The 26,813-nt window shown below is 38.6% G+C and overlaps 1 protein-coding gene across 2 annotated transcripts in view; it reads right to left on the reverse strand.

Moving 5' to 3' along the window:
• MSRA (methionine sulfoxide reductase A) overlaps window positions 1-26,813 on the reverse strand; it is a 265,726-nt gene that overhangs the window by 86,352 nt on the left and 152,561 nt on the right. For both annotated transcript variants that reach the window (XM_065730528.1, XM_065730529.1), the window contains one exon: window positions 16,665-16,769. In XM_065730528.1, the coding sequence (XP_065586600.1) occupies window positions 16,665-16,769 (105 nt within the window). The remainder of the gene's footprint in view (window positions 1-16,664; window positions 16,770-26,813) is intronic.

Below are 26,813 nucleotides of genomic sequence, written 5' to 3' on the forward strand. Positions count from 1 at the left end.
TGAGCGTTTTACATTTTGGTAAATCACACAGTAGTCAAATACAGACGTAAAACCTTAAATAATCAAGCTGCAGTTACTGTAATCAAGGTACTTTTAAAATATTTGTTTTGAACCATGCAAATGCTATAAATAAAACTTTGATTTTACCAAGTGCTTAAACATTTTCTTGTGCTGGAGGATCACACCTTAATGAGAGAAAGGTTCAAAATATCCATGGAGATAACTACCCATTCTCTTCTATTCAGAAAACATCACTGCTGATAAAAGACTTGTATCAATGCACTGCTGAATTAAGTCTGGAGCAAAGTTATCAATTTGTACCATCACCACTACTTATGAAGAGATGATTTTTATGAAGTGTAAGCTCCAAAAAGTAATTTGATAGAGAAATGCGCCAAGAAGGATGGGAGAAAGTATGGATTTTAGAGCAAGCAATGCTTAGGAACAGCAATCCTTAAAGCCTTCTTGGTGTCTGGCAGAAGTAGAAAGCAACAGTATATAGGAGCTCCCTATTCGCTCTCTATACTATGAGCTCTCTATTCACAAACCCATGTATGATATTATGGATGGCAGAAGAATATAACACTTTTTGTATTTAACTTTATGAAAACAAAGCCCAAATAGCAAATACTCACTACATCCCAGAAACTACACCATATATACATGTCAAAGGATTAGCCCATTTATTGTATATATATGTGCCCTTTTGAAAAGCCTATTTGCATGAAGTTGCTCATGTACATACTTCCAAATTCAAAACTAGATTCTAACTACAAAACTACAAAATTAAGCTAATAAGGTCGTTGCCCAGACATAGCTTGGCCTGATGTAGTCCTAGAGAGCCCCAATAGAAAAAGGCATTGCTGCCTCTCATTGCTGTCCACTCCCTTTCCCTCAGGGAGCAATTCTGCTATGGATCATTCCATAAATACTTCAGCATTAAGCATTAAGACTGCTCTAGAATTGCACTTCTGCAGTTTCAGTCTCTCATAACCTTGTTTCCAGTTGTGTATTAGGGAAAAGCAAACAAACAAGCAAACAAATAAACAAAAAAACCTTGTGCTTTGCTGTAACAAAACGTATTTATTTTGAGTTTATTCAGGGTTGTATGTGAGTGAGTGAAAAACTCGAGGTGACTGAGTACTTCTGAAGCAGACTCAAAGAAGCTGATTATTCCCAAATGTCTACAACTCAAGACAAAGCAGAAATCATTAGGATTTGTCTTTGGACCGTCCTACACTACAGAAGTCCCTTTGAAGATTAGCACCAACTGACAAGGCAAAGGAAGAAATGAGACAGAAATATCCTATAAGGTGCATTTGAACAAAAATCCCATTCAATGACCAGCAACGTATATGAGTCAGAGATTCTGAAAAATCCATGGAGTTTTCACATTATCTGGGTTACACTTCAAGCCCTTAAATGTTATATTACTATAACATGAGAACAACAACGTTCTTCATCAATACTTAATCGTATGCTCTGCAGGGCACATAATACTCTTTGCTTGTTTCTTTACAAGTTATTTTAGGATGGTAGAGAACAACTATAAAACCAGTGCTGCTGAAAAGTTTGGTGTAAAATGAATGCAGGGCAGCAAAGCATTAGTTTTGCCAGGATATGTTAATGGTGATTTATGTTTGTGTTTAAGCATTAGCATTCTACAGATCTATTTATTGCTCAACAAACTACTAAAGAACTGGCTGGAGAGTAGATAGCAAAGATCTCTATAAATGGACAATCACTATATGGTATGCCAGTTTCTAGCATGTATTTCAAGAGCTTATTATAGCATGAGTTCCTGTTCATGGTACTCTGAATGAGAAGGTAAACTTGATCATCTAATATATGAACGTGCAACCATTACATAAAGAAAGTGATCAGTTTAATTAATTTATTGAATTGGAGAATAGACTCTGATTTAGAAAAATGCTTATAGGGAAATAACCTCAAAGACAAGGCTCTTTAATCTTGCCAAATTTGCTTAATAAGATTAGAGCAATTAAAAGCAAAGGATTCAAAATCCAGATGGGAAGTAAGGCAACACTGAAATAATGAAGATCAGTCATGATGTGAACATTGTACCAGTATCCCACATCCCTTTCTTGATGGTTTCACATCAACTTGTCCCTAATTCTACTACAAACAGCTAACACACTGTCTGCCAAAGCCACACAGACTGCAAGACAATAAAATAAATTCCATGTGCACAGACATGATCCAGTACCACTGATACTGTTGTTATTTGTAATGCACTTCACATGTGCAAACTTCTCAAAGGTCCATTGCTGATTTTTAAAAACCCTCTGGCAAATCCTACTTGTTGAGATTCACTAACTCAATGAGTAGCAAACAAGGTAGGAAATTCAATCTACTAAACAACTCTGGTAGGATGATTGAGTTCAGCAATCTTGTCTTTGTCTGAAAGAATAGCTACTAAATCAGAAATGATCTCTGCTTGGTGATCTAAAAATCCCACCGTGTCATCTGTAGTTACCTTTCCTTCCTTTCCTGGAATGTCATTCTTAGTTTGTCTGTCATGCCACACTGTCTCATTGTGTTAAAATAATACCACAGTTAGGCACATTAGGCTTCAGATAGAAATGAGAAAATATGAATAATTAATTTAATAAAGATGCTAAAGGTATGTGAAGATATTGTGTACTGTTCAATCAAAAGCTACTCATATCAGATTGTCAACTTTTCTGCCATTGATTCCAGCTGCACTGGATGCATGTTGGACTTGCATTTTTAAGGGATGCAAAGGATTTTTCTATTAATTCCGATCGAAACAGTGAATCAGGTTTGTGTAAATCCCCACTACTGGAATAAGGAATATTTCCTATATTCCTAACATATGCTGAACAGTAGGATCTTTTGCACAGGGGAACACTGATTACTTCTAACTGTTCTACAAGATGCCTTACAGTCATTCTGTGTGCAAAACCTGCCAATCTAGGGACAGAATTTATAGTCAACCCAAACTTATTTTCCTTGAGGATATGATACATGGAGAGATCTGTCACAAGGGCCTGAACTTCTTCAGTTTCAATAGAGCATCACAAAATTGTGGGGGTGGGAATGGAGCTCTTGAGATCATCTAGTCCAAACCCCTGCTAAAGCAGGTTCCCAGATGCCAGGTCTTTTATTCTATAACACATAAGAAACAGGGGTATGGTGAAGGTTTGGAGCAAGGTCTTTTGACACTCTCATTATTAAACATTGCTAATCACAAAGGGACGGGAATGAAACAGAACTTGAGCCAGCTATTTTGCTAGACCAGTCTACCTATGCAACTGTATGCAGCAACATTTAGAAGAACTTGCTGAAGAGTAGAAGGACTAACTGCAAGTTATACACATCCTGCAATCCAGCAAAAAATCAACAGAAAAACGCCTTTTAATCCAAAAATTTTAATGAGATATCCGTATTCAGCAATGGCCTTTCCTGACTCTCCTATTCTTTCTAAGATCATCTTGGACCTCTTCATGTTGGTATTTTGACTCAGCAACTCCAGAATTTCAGAAGTTTCCAAATTTTTTGCAAGACTTCAGAAACACCATAAAACTTAACTGAAAATAACTCCGTAATGACATATATTTAAAAGGAATTCTTGGGCCAACTAGTGAACTATATTCATCAATCAAATGATGCTCCAAAGACACAGTTTATGAAACACTTTACGTGCTGACACTTGAAGTCATGTATTCCTTCCATTTTTAAATCCTACACCAGGCCTATGTGGGTATTTTTATCCACCCATTTTTTACAAGTACAGACATCTACTTAAGATTCTACAAGGTTGGTGGCCCCAACAAATCCAGACAGCAATTTTCACACATTTCTTATGAACCCTTACTACTGTTAAGGTTTGTCAAGTGTACGTTTTTGGTTACCTACTGTTGTTTTCCTAAAAGCAATCAAAAGGAGCACTGGATTTGGGCTCTTTACAGATCTGTTGTGGAAGAATAGTAAGTATTAATACAGAATTGTAGAACAGTTGAGATTGGAAGGGATCTCTGGAAGTCATCTGAGGTCCAACCCCTGCTCAATCTGAGACACCCAGAGCAAGTTGTCCAAGACCATGTCCAGGCATCTTTTGGTCACCTCCAAGGATGGAGACTCCACAGCCTCTATGGGCAACCTGTGCCCTGCTCTGTCACCTGCACAGTGAAAAAGTGTTTCTTGAGGTCCAGGTGGACTACAAACCAAGTGATAAAGAGTCTGCTTCTTAAAGACGTTAACAAACATATATTACAACTGTGACATAAGGCCCCTGATAGCAAAACCTTCACCAACTATTTCAGAAACTGCAACAAAGGAACGAAACACTAAAAAAATCTTCATCCTCATCTTTGATAACCATTAGATAACATTCTCAATCCTGTTTCTTTTCAGCAGGCAGATTAAGAAAAAAAATCCACGGGGCTGAAAGCAGAATATCTTTCATGTTCCTTCATACCTGGTTCTCTTGGTCAAGAAAGCACATCTTGAGGACTTCTCCCCAGTGTTCATCAGAATCTCTACGACTAAAACAACCTGGCACAGGTTCAGAGGTTACCCAATGTCCCTGTCACAAGACAGATGAAGCCACAACCTGGATGATTAACCTCCTTTTCATGTGGTGCAAGAGGATTCAAAATAGAGACAAGTCCTTGAGCTCCATGTTGGGTCCCACAGCACCCAGAATCCCTTTGGTCAACCCCAACTTTGCAAGATCACTCTATTCCATCTGGCTGATGCAAGACAGTGACTGGCAAAAATGCAAATACCTGTCTCTGACCAGGAGATCAGGAACATATCCATCAGTAACAGGAACAAATGCATCCTGGAGTCAAAAGGCTGACACTTGCTGTCGACAAGGCAAAGAAAATCAGCTTCCAAGCTGAAGACAACCCTAACATTCTCCTAAAAGGATGTTTAGGTAGAGAGGCCAATTTTAGAACTGATAGACAAGCACAGAGTTTGCATTCCTCTGGCAAGATAGAAAATTACATGGTTTTGGATAAAGCTGCATGGTGAAAGAGCACAAGCCCAAAGCCCAGTGCCAGTCTTTGTAAGCTCTTGTCTCTAGAGAACCAGTATGGATGAGGCCATTTGGAGCTCTAAAGACATTTAAATCTTGGGCACAGATCATATTTAGGAATTTCACTTTGGCTGACCAAGCATCTCAGTGGTTCTCAGTCTGGAGCACTCTGGAGACTGTTAAATTTCCTCCCGTGCCAACAGAGATTAGAACACCAATTAATCAAAAAAATGCCCCAAAGAGCTGAGTGCTTACTCTGACCACCTCTGATTAGTAGGAGAAACAGAAATTTGTGGGCACAGGAATGGCAGTTGTAGTGCCATCCCAATTTCTGCAAAGAAAACACACATACAGATCGCCACTGGAGAAAACATTATTTCCACAAACGTAGAAAACAGACAAAGAAATGACTCTAAAAAGCCCTCTTGCCAACAATTCAGCAACGCCTGGAGCACTTGTGTAGGAATGACTTAGTTTGCGTCTCCTGTCTTTTCTTTGGTGTCAAAGTAGCACATACCAGCTCTTCTTTGATTTGGATGATCAGAGCACATGAAAACATCCCTGCTTCTGTGCAGCTGGTCAGTGCTTTCACTTCCACATTTCCTATACCTTGTGAAAGCTATAATGTATTCTTGGCCTTGGGCCCAAGAGTTGCTCCTTTAGAGCAGCTGTCCTGCTGCCACACCAAGCTTGAGTTTATACTGAGATGTTTCTTAGATGGGTGCTTGTCCATCCTCTCTAACTTCAGGATGTCTTATTGGCAGTAAGAAATAGGCAAATCCAAAGCATTAATAACAGCACGTATTTGCCAGTACTATACTTCTTTTCTCTTTCCTTTGGAAATGTAGAATTCACTGCAAACACGCAGAATCTTTCCTAACAGTGATTTTTGAATATAGCCCTGTGGAGGGATGAAGCAAAATATACTTTATTTTTGGCTAAATCTGGAATTTCTTCTGAAGACTCAACCCTCTAATGACTTGAAAGTAACACTTGTGCAACGCTACTTATCTTCTCTCCACCTAAAAATACAAAAAAATGTAATGGCATCATTAGTCAACCGTGCTCTTCTCAGAGTATCCCAAGCAAAATGGAGATAAATGACTGAGGTCTGTAACTGTCTTCTGTGCCACCTAGTGAAATTTTAAAGGGCAGTTCATAGCTCTTATTTTTATCTTTTTTTTTCCCTGAGATTTATGGGCTTTCTTGCAGCTGTCACTTATTTTCTTAAACCCAAAGAAACCTGATATACTGATTAGTCATTTTCTTTCCCCCAATCAATGCTTGCTGAGTTAACACTAATAAAATTCCTTCCTCCAGCTCATCATATAATTATTTAGTAAAAATCAATTGCACCATGTCACCCTGGCTTGATGTCATCACTCACTGTAATGATTACATCCATACAGTTTAAAAGTTGCCAAGGGAAAGTAAAACTCTTTATAGCATATGATTAAAGGAGAAAAATGTTAATAGAAGAGAAGGTAGTGACTGTGCTGTGGATTGAGAGTTCTTGATAAATTTCAAGGTGCTGGAGTGCGGGAAGGATAAATGAGATATGAAAGAACTTCTTCAGAAGGTTACAATACAATAATGAGTTTGTACTTATTAAAGGAAACATACTGTCAATAGGAAAAAGAGCTTTCCAGAGCTTTCAATACTGAAGGTTTTCAGTGTCAAGAAAGATACTACAGTTTTGGTCTTCCTCATTTGCTTTGGAACCAAAAAATTTCCCTATGAATTCTGACTTGTATATATACTTAGGACATCATGTCTTAAGATGTTTTTAAAATGAAAACACGCATATAGCTTCAGCTGTAAAAATGTCTGGTGACATGCTTTTTTTTAATTTAATCTTTATCAAACCACAAGATTATCAGGTTTTCTGATGCACCCTTAAAGCTAGAATAGAATCAGGGATTTGCCAGTGTAGGAAGGGACTTGTGGACCTCTCTAGTCCAACCCCGCTGCTCACAGTGTCAACTCAAGCAGGTTTTCCATGACTTCATCCCATTTCATTCTGAGGCCAAAGGCATCACAGAATACTTAGGTCTGCCTTAGGACTGCCAGTACTGGTGTAAATGTGCTTTGTCGAAAACAGTCTCTACAGCACTCACTGTATGAAATGACAGAAGTTGTTGACTTAAAGAGATTTTCCTCTGATGACAGATTCGTCATTAATGCTGCAGCATACCCCGAAGTACGGGCACGCAGGAGAACACACTCCATCATTTTTAGTAATAACATTCTGTGGGAATGGGATGAATTGCTGTCACAATTCAGTTTGCTGCAATGAGAAACCTTGCCTACTCCCATCACTGATGGCCAACACTCTGCTACAACCAAAGCAAAGTAACAGCAGTATACCTGCCGGGGCTCTATCTCAATCCTGTTCTCTTTCCTTGTTTTTAGCATTATTAATCTATAGCTATAAAATCCATAAAATACTTCTGAAGACAGTTCAAATGTTTTACACAGTTAGAAAGTCCGAATGAAGACTTTGAAAGACTTCCCTATATGCTTTATTATTTAATTGAGACATAACATTGTTTGAATGCATTTCTGAATGCTCTTTGACCTGTGAATGAAATGCATGATCTACCTGAGTCCACGTAAAAAAAGTTTAATTATTAATGAGTGTCACAATGTATTAAATGCTACTGGAGGACAAGAGTTTTAATCCATTTCTAATTATTAATTGATAATAAACCTTTACCACTAGTGCACAGAACAGGCAAATGGAACGGTGAATATATGTGAGTCATCCTTCATGGCTTCAAACTTATTGCAGAGGAACTTTTTGGCTTAACTGTAATTAAAAGTTAAATGATTAGTTTTAGGCTTCTGTCATAAATAGACATTAGGTCCTGTCAGAGGCACCTTCTCTTAAAAATCTTTTCTCAGGGTTGGATGAACTTGGGGCAGGAGTGAAAGCTGTAACTTATAACAATACTTGATGTAACTGATGCAGCAGGAATTAAGCTGCCAGGCTTAGACAACCAAAAACTGACCACACACATATGGCTGGAGTGAGTCAACTATGTAGACTAGATTTACAGTATCACTCATGGAAGCTGAGCCACCCCAGTTCTACCGAAATACCTACATATAAGTGGCTCTACCTCAAGCTTTATCCTACCTGCTAAGTCTATGCTGGACAGAGAAATCCAGCCTAAGATCCTGGTAGCAGACAACACTGAATAAAGGCATGGAGAACACGAGAGCCTGGAGGATGCGAGGCATGTGGGAGCCACACGCTTTCTAAAGCACATCTGACAGGCAGAATGCACTCAGGACCTGGTGTGGCAAAAGATATCTGAGTTGGGCCATCATTACCTCATTCTTCATGGACTTGCTCTGTTGTGGTGCTTATAAAAAGCTGAACAACTACTGATAAAGTGAGCAAATATAACAAAGAAATGAAGAAATTCTGATCAGGAATTTTATAGAGCTGAGCAATGGAATCTCACAGATCTGTTATAATTTCTTTTATGTGCCTTCTCCATTCTCTTGTAAATCTCTTCTAACCTAAACCTATGATGATCCACTATTGCAATAGTAATAAAAAAGTAGAGATTATGAAAATAACAATGTTGTCATTTGCTTTTATCAGCAGATAAACTCATGGGACACTGCTCTCTCAAAATAAAGACAAGTGTGCTCTTATAAATATGCAAGAGAAAATTGCGAGCAAAGAAAAACAGTCATTCACTGAAAATATTGTTGTTTAGAATAGAATCAGTTTTGACCTCTTGTACCTAATTACACATGAAAACAAAGATTAAAAGCCTACTAATAATCACCATAAACTATGATTAATGATACCACGCTTCAGTGCCTCAGATTTCTAGACCCGAGTACAGTAAATTCACTAGTGGGTTACTTGAAGAAGAAAAGAAATGTTTGGTTTCATTTTGTTTTAATTTTGTTTAATTGTATGAAGATGGGGACCATTCATCACAAAATTCCGTGGAAAAAGATTTCTTAGTTTATTCCTTTCTAATTCTGTAAATGCACATGCAGATGTAGCTGACGTTATTCACATCGTGCCCTTTCATTTCTTTGAAATCTGAATGCTAATGATGACAATCAAACACTGAGAAGTCCAGATTTTTCTTCAGAACTTACTGAACGGATGAACAAACCTGAATTAAAATGAAGGTTACTTTCCTCTTGCTTTCCTCCCTTCTGTTACCCCATAATCCTCAATGGAATAACAGACTAACACCATGGCCCTTCTCATCTTCAAGCCACCATTTTACCTAGCAATGCTGAAAGTTTGCTTTTAGTAGTTCTGAAAAACCTGACAACACATTGTTGTCATGTATAAAGTAAATAAACCACTAGTAGTTTAAAGTAAAGAAGAAATCAGAACCCAGATGGAATTTCGCCCTTGAGCCAGAACTGTTTCACTTCATAATGCAAACTCTCCAGCAATCTCAGCAAGCACCACACTGGCTAATGCTCCTCTTCATTAAAAAAGATGCAAAGTCAAATCTGAGCTCCTCACTGTGCCATGGAAAACAACAGCTCCTAAACCAGAAATTTAGGTCAGAAAAAGTCTATTCTAATTTACATGGATAAAAAGAGTCTAATATGCAAATAAGGTCATGTCAGCTCAAGTTCCTGGGGACGCAAAACAGCCTTATAATAAGTATTTATTTTTAATGCATATTTTGTTCTAGAGGAAGGACAAAGAAGGGGAACAACACATCATTAGGCATTTCAGTTCTTAAAAGAAAAGACATTGCATTCTCAAAGTGCAATAGTGGTGAAGCATTACTAGCAAAGAGTATTTTTGCTACTTACTTTGCCAAAAGTATAGAACACAGTATGTATGAGGAGACCACTAAATTGGTTGCTGGACATCAGTCAAATAAGTCCCACCACTGAGATTTCATAGAAACACAGAATCTTAGAATGGTTGGGTTGGAAGGAACCCCAGTGATCATCAAGTTTCAACCCCCTGCCACAGGCAGGGCCGCCAACCTCCGGATCTGACACAAAACCAGGTTGCCCAGGGCCCCATCCAACCTGGTATGAATACCTCCAGGGACAGGGCACCCACAGCTTCTCTGGGCAGCCTGTGGCAGCACCTCACCACTCTCCCTCCATAAAGAACTTTCCCTGACATCCAATCTAAACTTTTCTTCCTTGAGCTTTCATTGATAAGCAAAGTAAACAGAAGACACTGTATTCAATGAAACGATTCACACAGATCGTATTTCCATTGTTGAGTATCCAGTCCTGCATGAACCAAATTACATTTATTGTCATTGAGTCCCAGTACATAGATTTCCATGAGTTTTTTGATTTATCAACACAGAGCTGGGCTTCATTCCTTTCCTCCAAGAGCCTACTGGCACCGTCTTTACCACAGATTTAATTAGTATCCTCTTTACTATATCCTCCAAGTCATTAATGAAAATACTGAAGTGTATGGGACCAGGAATGGCTCCCAAGGGGGTCTGTAATTATATTTTGAATATATTTAATATGTCTGGTAACAGTACGTGTGCATTTCTACTGTTTTTTGTTACCTCCTGTGATAATATTGAAACGATCAGGGCTTTTAATACCATCTGAAGTAAACGGCAAAGGTGTTTATGCTTCAGTTGGAGACTTTAAGATTTCATTCAAATTATAAAGGGAAGAGATTCACAGAAAAAAAAAAAACAAAAAAAATCCATAAAAAATGGTTATATTTTACACGGAGAGATTATTTTTTCTCTTTAATCTCTAAATGAAGTTACAGGGCTGTAGCAGAATACATAATGCTGGTTTAGGGTCGCCGCAGCATTTTTTATGTGTACAGCTGTTCTTCCACTGGTGTAAGTAGACACATCTGCTCATTAGCAATACAATGTCATTTCTAGTGTCTAATTTTAATTATTTGCAGATGATGGATTCCTTATGCGATGTCTAAAAAAAGTACAGTCCTTCAAAATTGGTGAGAAATAAATATACCCTCTGCAACTAAAACGGGTCAGCACAACGAAAACCAGATATTAATCCGGAGAATTCATGTATCAGCTCTAAGGCTAAATGCCAAACTGTTTGGAAGGTCACGGGGAGGAGAAACAGCTCATACATCTCTCCTTTATCGTGGATACACAAGACTTATGGACTAAGAGGTGTTGAATGAATCTGGTAGGTGATGAGTTTGTTGTGGTACAGATGGTCCTTAACTGCTAGAAAAATATCAGTTCTGCTTACACTTCCTGGACAAACACAGGCAAGATAAGGACTTCTTCATGACAGAAAGGACAAATGAGATTACTTACCACTAACTTTGGTTCCCTGTATACTCAAGGAATCAGTATGACTAAAAGTAATTTTCCATAAGCTGTTAGACAGTGGTGGCCATGGGCATCTTCGCCCTGTGCTGCAGTGTCAGAGGGCTGCTGAGGCCACTGGGGCCTGCCTTCCTCCTCAGCTCCAGAAATACAAACAAAAGCCAGAAGCAGCAACGAAAAGCAATAGGATCTGTGTACAGTGAGAGAAGTGAGAACTGTGGTAGTTGGGAAGGACTGGATAGTCTTGATAAGTACAAGAAGCAAAACTACCAAAACAAGCACAGGGTTTTCAAGAGAGGAAGGTGCCAAGGGAGATGAGTAGACTTTTCATTTACTCCAGGTATGTTTTCAAAAGGAGGAAATAGATTTATTTATTCTTTTCTGCTAAAAAGAAACATACAACTGTTAATGTAGAGCAGATGTGACACTGATGGACAAGGATAAGTAGCCACAAGGGTAATGAGTTGAAGGTTGGATCTGATGATCCTAGTGGTCTTTTCCGACCTGAATGACTATAATTCCATGATTCTATGAAGGTAGTAAAGAATCATCCTTTAAAGCTGCCTCAGACTGGGCTGAAATCTCTTGAAATCTGAAATCACACGTAAGACTTCAACCTTCTAAAGGACCAGGATAATTATGAATAGCACTATGCTTACCAGGAACCCTGCGTGCACCATGACAAACAGATTCTTCTGGTGTCATAAAGATATTTCCAGAGACTTGGAGAAATTGTTTCAACTCCCCTCAGAGTGGCCAAAGTTTCTGATCAGATAAAACATGTTATTTTCTTCCCTGATGAACAAAACAAAGGTTGGGTTTCCCAACTGGCTCACACATTGGTGGGTACTGTTGATGCCAGAAGGGTAGTCTCACTAGCAGTAGTGCTCCTGGCAATGGAAGCCCAGGCTCAAAGCTACACCTCATTTCATGCAGGGTTAGTTTTCATCTCGATCAGAGAATTTTGCAGTTGTCAGTGTCAGCACAAAGAAAAATGGGGCATCCTACAGACAGGTCCAGAAGAGAGAAGAAAATAGCGTTTTTCCTTAATACTTAAGTCAAAGACTAACTTCCAGAAAGTGTGAAAACAGGCTGAGGCACAACACAAAGCGTTGGCCTGAAAGTCTACATCATTCTGGACACACAGTATGGAGGTGACAGCAAATCCACTGTAAGGATGCAATTTGAATCAGATGGTCAGTTTTACATCTAAAAAAATCTGGAAGGCTCTAATAAAGGTGCCTTCAGTGCAAAAACAGAGCAATACAGAATCTGCTCCGTGCCTCTGTAACTTCACAAAGTAGAGATGCACAAAGCAAAAGCTGTAAGATTCTGCTACAGTATTTTTAGCACATGACATTCACCCTCCTTTTCTGCATTGGTCACAAAGAAGCAGCCACCTCAAGCACTTCTAGAGCTGTACAGAGCATTCCTATTATAGATAAGATTATTCCTATCAGAGAAGGAATGCTATCTGTGCAGTAGAGGCTGAACAAAGATGACAACCATATGTCACTTGGCAGAATTTGGGGGTTTGTTTGTTGCTTTCTCAGTATCCCAAATGTAATGAATTATAAAATACAGCCTAAATTAATAGTCAAGGAGGACTTTTTCAGGGCCCCACACTTAGGAAATGCTCATCTGGGAGAATCTCTTTCAACTCATAGGCTGTTTGACTGATCAAAGGTTCTTGCTTTTCAGTAGTCTTCTGTATAATACTCAGACTCAAGAGCTTCATGAAACAAGAGCCAGGCTGCCTCTCAGAGAAACCTCAAATCCCGGTGAGATGTCTGCCTTGTCTTGATGGCAGGAGGTCCAACTGCTTGGAAAGCAGGAACTTCTGAATATTAATATGCTTTTACAACAATGAATGTTAGGACTGCCCATCTGTATCCTTTAGCAAGTTGGTACCACCTAGATTGATATTTGAAAGGTCCTTAATTGCAACAGGATCTGAAACAATACAGAATGAATATTTCTGTATTTGATGTTTAACGACACTGGGACAATTAGACAAGTCCATTGTTTCTGTGGGGGATATGAGGGCTTAAATGGCATTAACCCGACTTCTGGGGGAGAGATAAGGCAGTGCCACAGACAAAGCTTTTGTATTTCTGAGTGATCACTATACTCAAGAAGTCCAGTGCTTGCTGGCTGTATGAGACACTGGATTCATCTAAGGAGTGTGCTGAATTTCATGAATAAGAAATCTTTCTAATTTAACCGCTTAGTAAAAGCCTTCCCTTTGACAGACTGAGCTGCATTCCCGTAAGGCTAGCAAAGTAAGACTTTGCACACAGCTGAATTTCAGGAAAGAAGAAAAATATCGCAGGTCAGAGAGATAATTCTCACTTTCTGTATCTTTACAGAAAACCGTGTTTCCCAAAGCAAGATAAAAGCAGGGAGTGAGTGGAAATCAGGTGAAAAAATAATTTCACCTCGCCAAGTTTCCACTGCTGACTGCCACAACTTGAGAAAGATACATAGCATACCATCCCTACCCTACAAGACAAAGAAACTTGAAATTGGGACCTTGTGGTTTCGTTGTTCTCAAATCAAGAAATGCTGTAGAGCAGCAGTGAGCTTTGCAAAGACACTGAACGGAGTTTAGCAACCATACAAATGCATAGGTAAAGCAATCTGTCCACACCAGACATGTCTGGGGCACAGGAAATCTTCAGTGATTTCTGCCATCATTTCTGCAGGTAAAGCAATGCCCTTGTATTTTGTGAATTACTGGAGAAGAATCATTTGGAACTTGTACCGAGTCAACCTTAGATGAAGGCTTAGCTTTGTTTACATCAGGCACCACAGTCACACAGATTCCTGAGGTAGCTGTGAATGACTTGGGAATCCACACTGCAGCATCATGCAGAGATATTAGCTTACATCCCAGAAGGAATACGGTCACATTAGTGTGGCTCTGTGCCCAGGCTAATTAGGTGATGTTTCCCCAGTTGCCAGAAATCAAGAAGTGAATCATACATCTGCCAGCACCCAACCTTCCTCTGAAAGCACTGACTGGAACTATTCTGAACCTCAGTCACGTGACGATGTAAAGTGAATATTATTTTGTTTTAAAGCCAGAAGGAATAGTAAGTTCATTTACCACAACTACTACATTATGTCCAGTGCTCAAACTTCAGCCAATCTAATGCCCTGAAGTTCTTTAGAGACCAAGCTATTGCATCTATGACACATGCAGTGACCAACCATACATAGTCAAAGGCAAAACTACAGCAGTGGTAGAGAACTGGTTAGGTAGTAGTTTCCCTGAGTGTATCAGCAGAAGTCCATTCCTAATTCTGCTCTGGAAGCTCAAAAAACGTACAATTCTGGTCGATGGTTCCTAGCTCTGGCAATTGGGATGACTCTCATTCTATGAGTAAGACACACTTACAAAGAGGCCAGGTTATAGCCAAGCACTGCCAATTCAAACTAAAAAGAACAAAACTAGAACTAGAAACAGTGGTAAGATGGGGTAAAGTTGCTTACTGAAACCGACAATCAAACCACAAAGGCCCTGAAGCATGATGTGAGGACAGCTATAGTGCCAAAGCAAAAGTTTCAAGGATGGTACAGGCACATTGTTCTATATATAAAAAGGAAAGGGTTGATCAAGGAGGCACATAAATCAGCACATTCCAGAACACGCCGTTGCCACCACACATAGACAGAGCTTCTTCTCATGAATTCAATCTATCTCCTCTTCAAAATGCTAAATGATCTCATTTTAAAGACTCGAAATGATGGTGACGGAAAAAACTTTCTATTGCAAACTGCAAAATGATTTCATTACAAGGTGGAACTTTTCAAACTTGAACTGGATTTTGACATGGTCCACCAATGATGGATTGTCAGTCTCACAATGATGTTTGTCTAGTTGAATGCATCCTTTTTCAGTTCTTCTTCTGAATGCCCAGCAATGTAATCCTTGGTAGGTCTACACAGAAATTACCTGAAATGTTCCAAAGAAAGGCAATAAAGCGGTGAAGAGCCTGAAGCACAGACTCTAAGTGTTATGGGGAGTTATGGATGAGGGAAGTGAGATGGGTCAGTCCGAAGAAGAGGAGCTCAGGGGAGACCTCATCACTTTCTCCAACTCCTTAAAGATTGTACTGAGGTGGGGGTTGGCCCCTGCCCCTGGGTAACAGCACTGAGACAAGAGGTAATGGCCTAAAGTTGGATCAGGAGGGGTTCAGGCTGGATACTAGGAAACATTTCTTCTTAAAGAGTGAAAACGCATTGGAAGGGGCTGCCCAGGGAGGTGGTGGGGTCACCATCCCTTGAGGTGTTCAAGAAAAGGGTAGACAGAACACTTAAGAACGTTGGTTTAGTGGGTATGATGATCCTGCGTTGACACTTGGACTTGATGATCTTAGTGGGCTTTTTCAGCCTCAATGGATCCATGAGATTTTACACGCTGCCTCCAGAATGCCCTCACCCTGACTAAGGCTTCCCTCTTCATATAGGCAGGAGCTGCAATAACCATTTTTTGTCTTTCTGCTGCACTCTGGGCTCAGTGGAAGACACTTAATCCACAATAGCCCCTGGATCCTTTTCAGAGTAACTGATTCTCAAGGAGGTGTCCTATTCTGAAGGTATCATCTGTGCTTTTTGTTACCAGATGTGGTAACAAGTGGCATAATTATGATAGCTGTTAAAATATTGAAATGAGTTACTATGCATAATATTTCTGAAAAATGGTAGAAAGCATGATGTTTATTGAAACCATATAAACGTGTAAAATGTTTTCTAAGCACAGTTTCCCATTTATGTTTGCACAGATGTGTATAAAGTCACCACGAAACCTCTTCCAAGAAAGATAAACTGCAAGGCTTGAAGAAGGCAAATAGCCAGAATGCTCTGCTCAGCATACCACCTCTGACATCTTTTGTTCATTTTTTTGCTATTCATAAAAAAAATATTCACTGCCATTGGAAAATACTACAAACAAAATATTTTATGAAGCATACATTTTCTTGGCACAAATAAAATGGCCAGATTTGAAGCTGGAAAGAAATATGCTTTAATCTAAGGGACAAAAGATAGCATTACAGAAGAAATTGTCATAATCAAAGCTGAGAAAAAAAATATTCTATTGTCTAGTGTGTCTCTCTGTGGGAATTTTCCCAGCACAGACAGCTGTAAAGGAGGAGGGGTATTGTGAGTTTCTGTACTCTCATTCTCTCTTCCTCTCTTTCTCTGTCAATAAATGTCTGCAATCATATTCTCAAGCTCCAGTGTGATTTCAAGGTTCATCTCTTCCATGCAGCTCAAACACTAATTATCCCAGCTGTAATTAGTAAGATAATTAAATACTGGCTCACTCATCACTCTACCTTGTGTCGGGTCATGGTTCTCCCAGAAGACCTTGAGCAGTTTCTCAAAGCTGATGTTTTCTGGCTGGTATACCACTCGTACAGCCTCTGTGTGGCCAGTTTTACCTTAAAAGAAAAAAATCAGATTCTATTAGTGAGAATTAGCTGCTGCATACCCATTTTTTATATGAGATCAAAGGCACAATCCTCTGTTTCCCTTTTTATTTTTTTAAATGCATTTTTAAAGGTATAAGCTTCGTAGGCCTCTTTACATAGTGTTTTATGTACATACTAACTCTAAGGCATCTACAAGTTTGGATATGGCCATCATGAAATAAACCAGCCAGAGCAAAAATAAGGTAAGACAATGATATTTTTACAGATGTTTGTTAAGGAACAAAAAGAATGGAAGAGATTTTAAATATTTGTATTTGACAATTAGTAAAATATTAAATATTTTAACTAGAAAATGAAAATATGAAGGAATATGAAAAAATATGAAAAATATGACACCTACACTGACATGACACTATAAAACTGGGTTTTGTCAGCAATGAAATAAGACATGGATGAAGTGATTGATAATAAAGACTAATTTCAAAAGTGTGTTTACACAAGATCATAAAAAAAAATTCCAAACTATTCTACATCAGCCAGCCCACTGATCTCAATGGGCCTCCAAAAGAGTCAATGAGCACCTAATTGAACTTTGGGGCAGCAGATAAAGTTCAAGGAAGGTAATCAGGGATTACTTCATATAATCATAGAATCACTCAGGTTAGTAAATACCTTAAAGATCATCAAGCCCAACCATGACCTAACCATACTACCCTAACAGCCCTTAGCTTTTTATCTTCACATTAAAAGACATTATTCTTATTTTTCACTTATTTTATGGCCCAGGTTCTTTCATTCTTTATTATATTACTGACAGATTAAACTTCATAAAACACGAAGTATCTGACCACACAATTTTCTTCAGCAGTAACTAACAGATTGCTGAACACCCAGACACTGCAGGATGAGAGTCCATGGTACTGAGTGCTGCACAAGCATATATCAAAAATAAATAAATGTAGGCATTTTTGTTGCCATCATATCTCTGTTAGCAGGAAAAACAATTACCTATTCTCCAGTTAAATCATAACAAGGAAATAATCAAAAAAAGCAAGCTGCATGGTCAGAATTACTTTTAGATGGGCATACAATAGGCTACTTGTTCAAATTATGTCAGGTTTCCATGTCATTCTCACTAGCATAAATTTCAGCATTACCCAGCTGACTTCAACCGAATGGTCTGGAATTTCATGCAGTGCAACAGCCAGGTGAATCTGGACCATTGGTGTGTTTCAAATTAGCTGCCACCAAAGAAGAAAAATCAGACTATAAGTAACTGAGGAATGCTCATTGAAAATACCAATTTGGTACTAAGAGAAATTTGAAAAAAAAGTAGTGGAAGGAAATGAAAAGAATGCCAGGATATATTAAAGAGATGTAAGAGGGAAAAGTAAGACAGCATTATATCAGTTAATTGGGGCACATGAAAAGAAGAAAACTTAAATGAGGCACAGAGGGGTGGGCTAGCTATTAAAGGGGATTTAAAAGAGTAGGATTAAATTTAGTCTAGAACACAGAGGAGTAAAAGGGGACATATCTGGGATACCTGTAATGAAAATTTTGATAAAATCAATTTGGTTCCTGTCCAGCGTGCTTGACAATACAGCAAAGATAGTCTCACTGAGATTAAAAGGCTAAAATATACAACTTATATGTAACCAGTTGCTAAAGCCATGGCATCCTGTCCACCAGGATACTGTCCAGGCAAATAATAGCCCAAATCCTCTTTCACAAGCACTGTGACTATTCAAGTCAAACGAAGCAATCCTTATATGAAGGTAAATTTTGATGGTAGGTTAGCTGAAGGGATCATATATACAGTAGGATAAAAATAAGTCAAAAAATTGTCTTGATAGTCAAGTGAAATGGTCTTCCCATAGAAAGGTGTGAACTGATGGCCAGCTTAGGTCAGGGAAGGAATTTATCCTAAATTCTGTTTTAACATGGATTATCAGGGAAAATAATGTTTTTTTTCCCTTAGCTGAGACCAGCTTGGGCTTTTTGTTGTTGCTTGAGATAAAGGAGAGCAAATGGACAATGGTGTGTCCAGATTTTGCAAGCCTATTTCATGTAACTAAAAAGATTAAGAAGTGGCTAATGAACTTCTAATTTTTTATTATTTTTTAAGCCAGTGTGAAACATGCGAAAGTTCTTATCACTCAGGAGCGATCACATGAGAGTTTCTTCAAGAAATTCAAAACAACAGAGGCATTACCTTTCCTCCCAATTGAAGCAGCAATTATATCCTGTCAACACTGTCTGCTCTGACTAATCCAGAAGTTCAAAGAAACAGCTTTCTTCTTTCCCTCTGAATAGGGAAATAACAGTGCTACTAAGAACGCTATAGTCTGACCTCATAAAAAAAACCCCTCAGATGTGTGGATAACAGACTGTTAGAACATAGAGCATATTTAAAATTAATATTCATCCTCACAGAAAAAGCAAGGAGATCATGCCTGTTGGTCTCATCAAATTCACCTTTAATTTTTCTCAAAGCCTCCCCACATCCTATTGGGCTCTCTTTCAGAATGTGGCATGGTTATTTCTACTAAGAATCTCAGTCATTTGTGATGAGTGCTCCTACTTCCCACCCATTTCCATGGAAACTCTTCCAACCAACTGGGTGCACAAGAGCAAAGAGAGGTAAAAGGCTTCATGTGGGACTGACTGAGAGCAAGCTTTCCTAGGAGAAGCAAAGAGACAAGACAGTACTGGGCACAAAAGAGAAGATGCAATCTCTCTGCAGTACTATGTGTTTCATAAGGATTCAACAGAAACTCAAGGTTAACCTAAGCAGCACGCAGAAGCCCAGCTCATTGTGCTGGATGTGACTCAGCTGCAGCCAAAGTGACAAAAGGAAACCTAAACTGAGCTTTCTGTTTGCCTTCTTAGTTAATTTTTGGCATTAGGCTTAAATTTCCCTGTTCCTTACAGGGGAGTTGGATTAGATGACCTTTAGGGTGAATTCTATGATTCTATGAAATTTGACTGCAAAAGCAGAATAATCACATTTTAGCTTGGTCTCATACACTAAGTACACAACAGAGAAAGAACAGAGCAGGCATCACAACAGCCAACATGCTGCAAAAAAAAAAAACAAAAAAAAACCCATTTGAAATACTTCTAATCAAATCTTCTTTGGGAAGATTTCTTAAAGCAGAGAGGCAGTAAGCAAAGAAAAAGCTGCATGTCTTCTAAGGAGAGGTTTAAACCAGCTAACACGGAATGTCTGAAACAATTTAATCTGAGCAGTGATGGATGGTGTTCTTTCAGTGACATTCAGCTCTTCAACTTCATACCTCTTTCAAGAATTTATCACAAAATGTCCATTTATATTAACTCAGAGAGTCACAGTGTCCTCAGATCACCTATTGGTTTTAATTATCTGGTTTTTAATATTCCACTGCAAAAGTGTGCTTCATTCGAAGTTCCAAAAGTTCTAGGAGCCTCCTCCCAAGGAAGTTCAAACTCTGAACCACGTGATTTACTGAATCACTAAATATAATTCAATCTGCTGTTAAATTTGCAAATGGAAATCCTTTATTTGTAGGTGCCAGTATTGGATTTCCAGCCATGGTGCTCAGTTCTCCTTCAGCTTTGGAAGGAGCTTAGCCATAGAAGAACCTCGCTGCAGCCGATAAGACTTTATTACACCGTGGCGAGGAGGGCTGTGTGCCAACAGCAGACTGTCTGTTTATCCTGTATCTGTTTCCCACTTAGAAAACATAGCCACTCTCAGAGGATTAGCTACAGTGAGCTCTTTCAGTGGGGATTCAAACTCTGGCAAAAACCTTCCTGTGAAGAGCAATGGAAAAAAAAGACATCTGAGTGACACGTCAGTGCTTCTTTTCAATTTTTTTTTCTCCCTAATAGTGTTTAGATTTTCACCTTCTTAATCATCTCCCAGGTGAGTGCCCGAGCCAACGGATTAGAGAACTGAGCTCATTCTTTTTAACTTGCTGCATGCGGTAAGCAGTTCATTATTTCCTGCAAAGTAGAGCAACTTCAAAGGACTCCTCACCTGCCAGCACCCACGTGGCACGAGGGCTTCCTCTCCCAGTGCTTCAGCCCTCGGTGAATTGGGTTATGAAATTCATGCAACACCAAAGCTATTCTCTCCTGACCCATTTCTTTAATACAAAAGGACTTGCTTCTCTTTGCCCACTGAAACAAAGGGATGAGCTGCTGGTTAAACATATGGCCACCCGTGTTACTCCATCTCCTACATCCATTACTCCCCATTGCTGGAGGTGCTCAAGGCCAGGCTGGATGGGGCCATGGGCAGCCTGATCTGGTGTCTGACTTAGTGGTTGACAACCCTGCCCATGGCAAGGGCGTTGGAACTGGATGATCTTTGAGTTCCCTTCCAACTCAAGCCATGCTATGATTCTCCAATTATATACAGTGAGGCACCACCTACATAGCTCAAGCACCAAAGTTAAGACATGATCTCATAGCTCCTCCTTACAGTTTCCCCATCTTTGTGCAATAAACTTTTCATGTCTCATACATTTTCCGACACAAATGTCTAAACGTAACTGAAAGGAACAGGCAGCAGATTTTCAGCTGATGCACATTTCAGAGCTTATTGATTTTGGAGCTAAAACAATTTGTGCTAGCTACAGCCAAGGCCCTAGTGAATATGTAAAGTATTATATGAAAAAGTAATAGGTCTTTCAAGCATCTGCTTCTCCAAACCAGCCTGGGAATTTTTATTATGTTGTAGATATCGTTCATTACATTTCCAGCTCCTCTCTAAAATAGAGATGAGTTAAGCAAGCAAACAAAGGTTGGTCATGAACACACTGAGAAACCACTCTGGGGATCCTTCTTGCTTTTTTTTTTTTTTTTTTTTAATTGTACTTTTTTATCTTCAAAGTAATGAGTGTGAAAAGAATGGAAATAATAACACTGATGGACTCTTAGAGGGCAGAAGGGTCATAATGGCAAGAATACTTGACTTCCTTCCTAACACAGCTTAGGGAATTTTTATAGATAAAAAGTCACCTCCTTCAGCTCCTGGTTTCCTGGCCACTTTTCAGTTTTTTGGGGCGAGTTTCACATTGTTTGGAAGATAGCTATAAAATATTAAATGGCAGTAACATTTGACTTCTTTTTTTTTTTTTTACCCTCTTTATGTTTCCCAATTCTCTACAGACTTTGTCAGCTCTGAAACAGGAGATTATGTTTGGCTCGTTATCCTCTGTGAGTTTCCGATTCACCGCTTTACAAAACATAATGCTTTACCTTCTCAGTGTGATCCACACTGTTTTATACAGCTATACTAAAATTTATGCCAATCTTGCAGAGAAAGAAACCAGTTTATCACTGTGGGCCAATTCTACAGTTGTTAATCTAAATAAAATTTTGCTTAAATACTAGAAACTTCTGCCTGAAAAAAAAACATCATGGGAAATAACACTTCTTCTAGTGCCCAGAGAAGGCAGCACGTACTGCAGCTACAATGTGATGCAGATATTGAAAGAGAATTTTCTAAAAGTCTATTTATTGTTCCATGGAGGACAGATGAATAAAACAGTAAATGAAAATTTAAAAAGAAAATATTAGGGAGAATTTCTTTTCTAAAGCGCGGCGATGCACTGGGACAGGCTGCCCAGTGAGTCACCGTCCCTGGAGCTGTTCAAGAACCACGTAGGCAAGGTGAGGGTGGGCTGTGGTTGGGCTGGGTGATATTAGTGGTCTTTTCCAACTTTAATGACTCTGTGCTTCTGTATGTGTGCCTCCCCAATATGTCTTCAAAGAATCAGGGGAGTGGTTGAAGCTGGAGGTACCCCAGGGTCCCTCTGGTCCCTCCTGTCCAGCAGGGCCACCCAGAGAAGGGCGTCCAGCACCAAGACCAAGGGCTGTGGGAGATCCGCAAGGAGGAGTCCCCACAGCTCCCTGCATCCTGCTCCAGGGCTCTGGCACCTTGGGGGTCCTTCCTCCTTCAATTGTACCTTCAACTGAAGAATCCATAGAAGGAAAATATATGTATATGTATACACACAAGCACACGCACACACACATATATATATATCATCTCTAGGACAGAAGGGGACAACAAAACTTTACTATCTTGTTCACTGTACAGATAGGTTATGCCTTTGTTAGGCTGAAGGCCCCCACTACCAGCTCTTCAGAAGGGAATAGCAGAATAGACTCACTCTGGTCTGGGCAAGTGGGCTGAAAGCTATTCACAGTTGGAATGCATTAAACGTTCTCCAAGAGAGAATATTCTGATTTAATTTCACTCAAAAGTAAACTCAGAATCAAAAAAATATTCCAGCAGTTTCTTGTAGATGCCAGTTATAAGCTTCTTTACTATTTGTATGAAGATAAATGTCTGAGTTGTAGGGCAATGGCTTTGGTTGTGATGTGTGGAATGGGTTATCTCTGGTTTGAGTGGTGTTGCACAGCAGAGATCAGTGAACTGGATGAGTCACCTTGCCTTAGGGATACTGTACAACACAACAGAGAATCTCACAAGACATTCAGCTGAAGAAAAATTGTTGAAGATAGGCATATAATTAATGCCATTCAATATGGTTGTATGGAATGTAGGTCTTGTCAGCCAAACTTGATTTCGTTCTCTGATGAAATTACAAGTCTAGTTGTAATAAATGTAGAATGTAATAGCACAGATGTAATAGACTTAGACTTTATTAATGCATTTGACTTATTACTTCATGACAGTCTGATTAAAAAATTAGCACTATGCAATATCAATAGTGCATGTGTTAAATGGATTAAGAATTGTCTAAATGACAGTTCTAAAAAAATTGTCTAAACGGAACATGCATTGAATGGCAGCGTTTTTATCTGCACTCTGCAGAGACTGGTACAAAGCTTGTTGCTTTTAGAGTCTTTTATCAGTAAAGAAATAAAAAGTCTCAACTTACAAAATTTGTGGGTAACTCAGATGAGAAGGATGACAGGAGGGTCTTAGAAAGCGACCACTTTCTAAGGGTGCATTCAATCAAAAATGGATTAAAACCAGTCATATGTAAAATCTTACTAAAGGCAACAAGTGGCACACTCTGAAAATAAGGAACAATCTTTGAGGAAAGTGCAAGAGAGGAAGTAGATGAACAAGGAAATAAGAAATCCCTTTGCCATTAAAAAATAAAAAATAAAAAAGGGTTGCCTAAAAAAATGAGGTTGGGAGGTTGGTATGAACAGCACTGGTGAGATGAATCCTGACATTAAGTACCTTCTCAAAAATAGTTTCAGAAACAGCCTCAAAAGATATGTTATGTTTAGCTTTCAAAAAGAAAATCCAGAGGTTTTCAATTAAAGAATATAGAGAATGATTGAGAGTCTTTGAACAAGCAATGAAAAAGCATATCAAGAGCCAGTGGTAGGAACTGAAGCCAGGCAAACTCAAATGGAAAAGAAGGCACATATTTTTCATACTGGAGAAAGTTATCTTCTACAAAACACTACAGTGTTCAATTACAGCATTTGACCATTCAGTGCTCCTATAAACCTATGTCCTATCATCTACGGAAACTGGTTGATTCCCCATCTCCTGATACTTTCAAATTCAATCAGCTCTTCTTTTGGAAGAGACACTTCTGACAAATATCCGTTAAAGGAAAAAGATATAAGGCGTAATAAAATTGTAACTGGATGAAACGTAATGACCTGTGATATAAAAGATATCAAATTAAATAATGCAGTAAGCCCTTACTAGCCTTAAATGCTGTGAATATATGAGTGAATTGCCCCCTTTTTCCTTTGTTCACTTAACTTTAATAAAGCCTTTCTATTCCAAACACTGTTATCTGCACAAAGAGTTGGAACTTCTGTATTATCTTCTTTTCATTGTCGTCAATGAGTTAGACTATAACCTAACTGCAATTTCTATACAATTTTTATATAAGTAAGTTAATAACTTTCAGATAAAGTGCTGGACATAGAAAATCATCATACTGCCACTTTTACAAAATTCTTCTTTTAAAGCCCAAATTTAACCCTGAATTTAAGTACATTAGATGGACAAAAGCCTTTACATGTCAATAAATTACGTTTACCAACAAATCAGTCATACTTCACACCTTGGAAAATGCAGTGCCAGACATCTCCTGTGTGAATCTAAACACTCCAATAGGTGGCTATAAAATAAAACAAACAGTTGTGCATGTCTTAGAGAGAGAAACAATGGCTTTAGGTTTGGACACGTTGACAGAATGTTAATTTATAAAACGAAAGATTAAATATGAGGAAGTAATGGAAATCGCAGAAACTTAATCACATAGCTAAGAGCAATCTAACATTATTGATAAGATCTTACATTGCTGTGGAGCCAGGAGTTAAGGTGTAACTGGTCTATATGTAAGTTTCTGTAAAAATGGCACGCCAGAACAACCATGGGAGCAACAAAAACTTAGAACTTTGCTCATGAAAATAAAAAGGCATTTCACAGACGTTCAAATACTGAATAACTGCAAGATATATATAGAGAGAAAGAGTCAATTTGGACCGTGATAAGAAATAAAATAGGTCAAAAATATGGTCAGATGAACAAGGGATGGTACAATGAACATACTGCACAGAAGACAGGTGGTTTTGAAAAACGATACTGAATTTCTTCAAAATTTACGTGGGAAATGCATCACTTCTCTGACTGGGACTGAAACACTCAATAGCACAAAGCAGCACAAATCATTCAATTTTCTTTCCTGGACTAGATTCCAAGCTGTGGGAGGCTATAAAAAAATACAGAGACCATCATTTTTCATTCCAAATACATCTATTTCTATCTCCTGAAAGAAAGCACAAGAAAATCTACACCACGTTTCTAAACCTTTATAACAGTAAAGTAGCAGCACAACATACAGTTTTGATTGAAATGTATGTGAACCCTCTATCTTTTGTGTAGATGATACTTATACAATAGATTTATTTTGTTTTCTTGTATGAACACTTGTTCTGTGTGGAAGACAATGTAAGAATTTTCTTTGATTTTATCACCCTACTTTGACATTCCTCATAGTCACTGCATTACAGGTGTGATTTTACCTGTACTGCATTAAAGTCAAGGGAATAATTATTTTTATTTTTTAATAAAGAATCTCTTTAGGAAAAGGTATGTTCATGTGTTGAACCTGCTATCAGTACAGTAGCATCACTAAGATAAATAAAAGTTCCTGGAAAGTTTTATTTATTTCTGGTAAAAAAAACTATAACCCCATCACTGGAAACACATTGCAAATGTAAAAGTACTCCTCTGATTAAAATTAACCACATTGTAGGAAAGATTTAATGACCACAGAGCTAGATTCTGTGTTCGGGGAGAATCCAATCTCAAACTCCTCAGCTCAGTTCTCTATTGGATACTTCGGATTATGTGAATTTAGGTTCATCAGAAGAAGAAAACACTGTCATTCAGAACTTAAGACCTTATATTCTGAAGCCCTATTCACTGACTTATAGAATCATAGAATCATAGGGCTTGGAAAGGACCTCATGAGATCATAAAGTCCAACCCCCCTGCAAAAGCAGGTTCCCTACGATTTGACTTCCTTCAATTAATTTGTTATCTGACATTTTTGTGTCTATTAGATCAGATAAGAATACTCCTGTTAAGAAACATAATGAGGCTGCTGTACCAAATCTGTGACACACTGGAATTCTATAAAACATGTGTTTTTATTCACATGCATACTTCTTTTAAAAAGACAAATTACATTCACTGACTGACAGATATAACATTTCATTGATACACACTGAATGATATATTCAGTATTATGTACAGAAGTCATTCTTGAGCAACAGAAAAAAAAATGTATGGAAATAGAAGAGAACTGGAGGCAGAACACAGCAGTGTAAGACTTTGGGGCATCCAACCTAAACCCACTGCCCTTTGCTATGGGGATTGGACCTGAACTAAACTGTAACTCAAACTCTGGCCACTAATTAAAAGTACAAGATTCATTATCCCACTGCATTACACTCCACACAGCTTTAGTCAACATCTGGTATCGCTGATTTCTTTACTCACACAATTATGAATTCAGTAGTCTAGAAGACTGTTCCACTGCAAAGCTCCTT

Source organism: Cyrtonyx montezumae, unplaced genomic scaffold, assembly GCF_038088225.1.
Source record: "Cyrtonyx montezumae isolate F1298 unplaced genomic scaffold, pur_monq_1.0 scaffold_13, whole genome shotgun sequence".
In the NCBI taxonomy this organism is placed as follows: Eukaryota; Metazoa; Chordata; class Aves; order Galliformes; family Odontophoridae; genus Cyrtonyx; species Cyrtonyx montezumae.